The 2,054-nt window shown below is 48.3% G+C and overlaps 1 protein-coding gene across 1 annotated transcript; it reads left to right on the top strand.

Annotated features, from left to right (window-relative positions):
* Positions 1-809: 809 nt before the first annotated feature.
* LOC100960916 (olfactory receptor 10AD1) lies at positions 810-1,766 on the top strand. Its single transcript, XM_003793638.1, has one exon. The coding sequence runs from the start codon at positions 810-812 to the stop codon at positions 1,764-1,766; it is 957 nt and encodes a 318-aa protein (XP_003793686.1).
* The last annotated feature ends 288 nt before the right edge of the window (positions 1,767-2,054 follow it).

Here is a 2,054-nt window from a genome sequence, read left to right as displayed (position 1 = left end):
ATTATCATGATGCCACTACATTCTAACCCAGACAACAAAGACCCTGAGAAAGAAAAGAAAAAAGGAAGGGAAGGGGAAGGGCTACTGTCTCCTATAAGGAAAGCCCATAAGAGCTCTCACCCAGGCCCCATATCCAGCATACACAGCACAGCCAGGTGATGTGGCATCAGCAACTTCTGGGAGAGTGAGTCTAGGAGGATGAAGATGTTGGGGAAAACTAGGTTCTCCAGACACATCTCCAAATCACTCTTACCTGAGGAATGATTCCTGAGGATTGAAATGTTTTCTATTTTCCCTGACATTTCAACTCATTCATCTTTTTTTTTTTTCTTTGAGGCAGAGTCTCACTCTGTTGCCCTGGGTAGAATGTAGTGGCATCAGCCTAGTTCACAGCAACCTCAAACTCTTTGGCTCAAGGGATCCTCCTGCCTCAGCCTACCAAGTAGCTGGGAGCCTGCCACAACCTCTGGCTAATTTTTCTATTTTAGTAGAGATGGGGGTCTCACTTTGGTCAGGCTGGTCATAAACTCCTAAGTTCAAGGGATTCTGCCCCCTTGGCCTCCCAGAGTGCTAGGATGACAGGTTTGAGCCACTTCCTAAACTTGTTATGATTCTTTGTATGCAATCTGTGGTGATTTTGGCATTTTCACTGCCCCGTAACACTGACAACTTACTGGAGTTTACTAATTTTCAAAAGGTTCACTACTCAGTGTTAGAGTTGGGTTTCTAGGCTGAAGCAAAGAACTTGCATTCCCCTACAGCTGTCTCCCTTGTGCTCTTCCTGTCCTCCCTCCTCAAGCAGGCCCCAGATGGTGAACCTAAGGAACAGCAGCACAGTGACAGAGTTTATCCTTGTGGGTTTTGAGGACAGCTCGCCTTCCACTCGGGCATTACTCTTTGTCCTCTTCCTGGCCCTCTACAGCCTTGCTATGGCCATGAATGGCCTCATCATCTTCATCACCTGGACAGACCCCAGGCTCAGCAGCCCCATGTACTTCTTCCTTGGCCACCTGTCTCTCCTGGATGTCTCCTTCATCACCACCATCATCCCGCAGATGCTGATCCACCTGGTGGTCAAGAACCACACTGTCTCCTTTGTCTCTTGCATGACCCAGATGTACTTGGTCTTCTGCGTGGGTGTAGCTGAGTGCATCCTCCTGGCTTTTATGGCCTATGACCGTTATGTTGCTATCTGCCACCCACTTAGCTATGCCCAGATCATGAGCCAGCAGGTCTGTGTCAGGCTAGTGGGTACTGCCTGGTTCTTTGGGTTCATCAATGGCATCTTTCTTGAGTACATGTCTTTCCGGAATCCTTTCTGCAAAGACAACCACATTGAGAACTTTTTCTGTGAGGCCCCCATAGTGATTGCCCTCTCTTGTGGGGACTCTCAGTTTAGTCTGAGGATGATCTTTGCTGATGCCATCATGGTGCTGCTCAGCCTCATGCTACTCATTGTCACTTCCTACATTGGCATCCTGGCCTCTGTCCTCAGCAGAGCCTCCTCCACAGGTCGGGGGAAAACCTTCTCTACCTGTGCCTCCCACTTGACTGTGGTCATCTTTTTATACACCTCAGCTATGTTCTCTTACATGAATCCCCGCAGCACACATGGGCCTGACAAAGACAAGCCTTTCTCCCTCCTCTACACCATCATCAGCCCCATGTGTAGCCCCATCATCTACAGTTTCCGTAACAAGGAAATGAAGGGGGCCATGGCAAGGGCCCTTGGGAGAAGTAGCCTGACCAGGGCAGAGTCCGTCTAGCAGGAAGCCCTCTGGAGGTGAAGCTCCTCCTGAGGGTGAGATTACCCCTTCCCAGCCCTGACAGGTATAACTTCCCAACGCTGAAAGGTTCTAGGAAAGAACATTTCATGGATTCCTTGGCACTAGATTCAGACCTGGAAGTTTCCCCAGATGTCCACAGCTCATCCCTCTGACTTTCAGCTTTGTTTTCTCTTGGAAATTAGGAGAATTAGAGACTTTTTTAGTTTTCTTTCCTCTAAGTTCTCACAACAGGATTTGACAAATAAGTGAACTTAATTCCATTTAATT

This window comes from Otolemur garnettii, unplaced genomic scaffold (genome assembly GCF_000181295.1).
Source record: "Otolemur garnettii isolate 467f Iridium unplaced genomic scaffold, OtoGar3 scaffold00070, whole genome shotgun sequence".
NCBI lineage: Eukaryota > Metazoa > Chordata > Mammalia > Primates > Galagidae > Otolemur > Otolemur garnettii.
Note: the sequence above shows the minus strand (reverse complement) of the source record. Positions and strands in the feature narration are given on the sequence as shown.

Coding starts and splice junctions, on each gene's coding strand:
- LOC100960916 (XM_003793638.1), top strand. CDS start 810: ATGGTGAACCTAAGGAACAGCAGCACAGTGACAGAGTTTATCCTTGTG.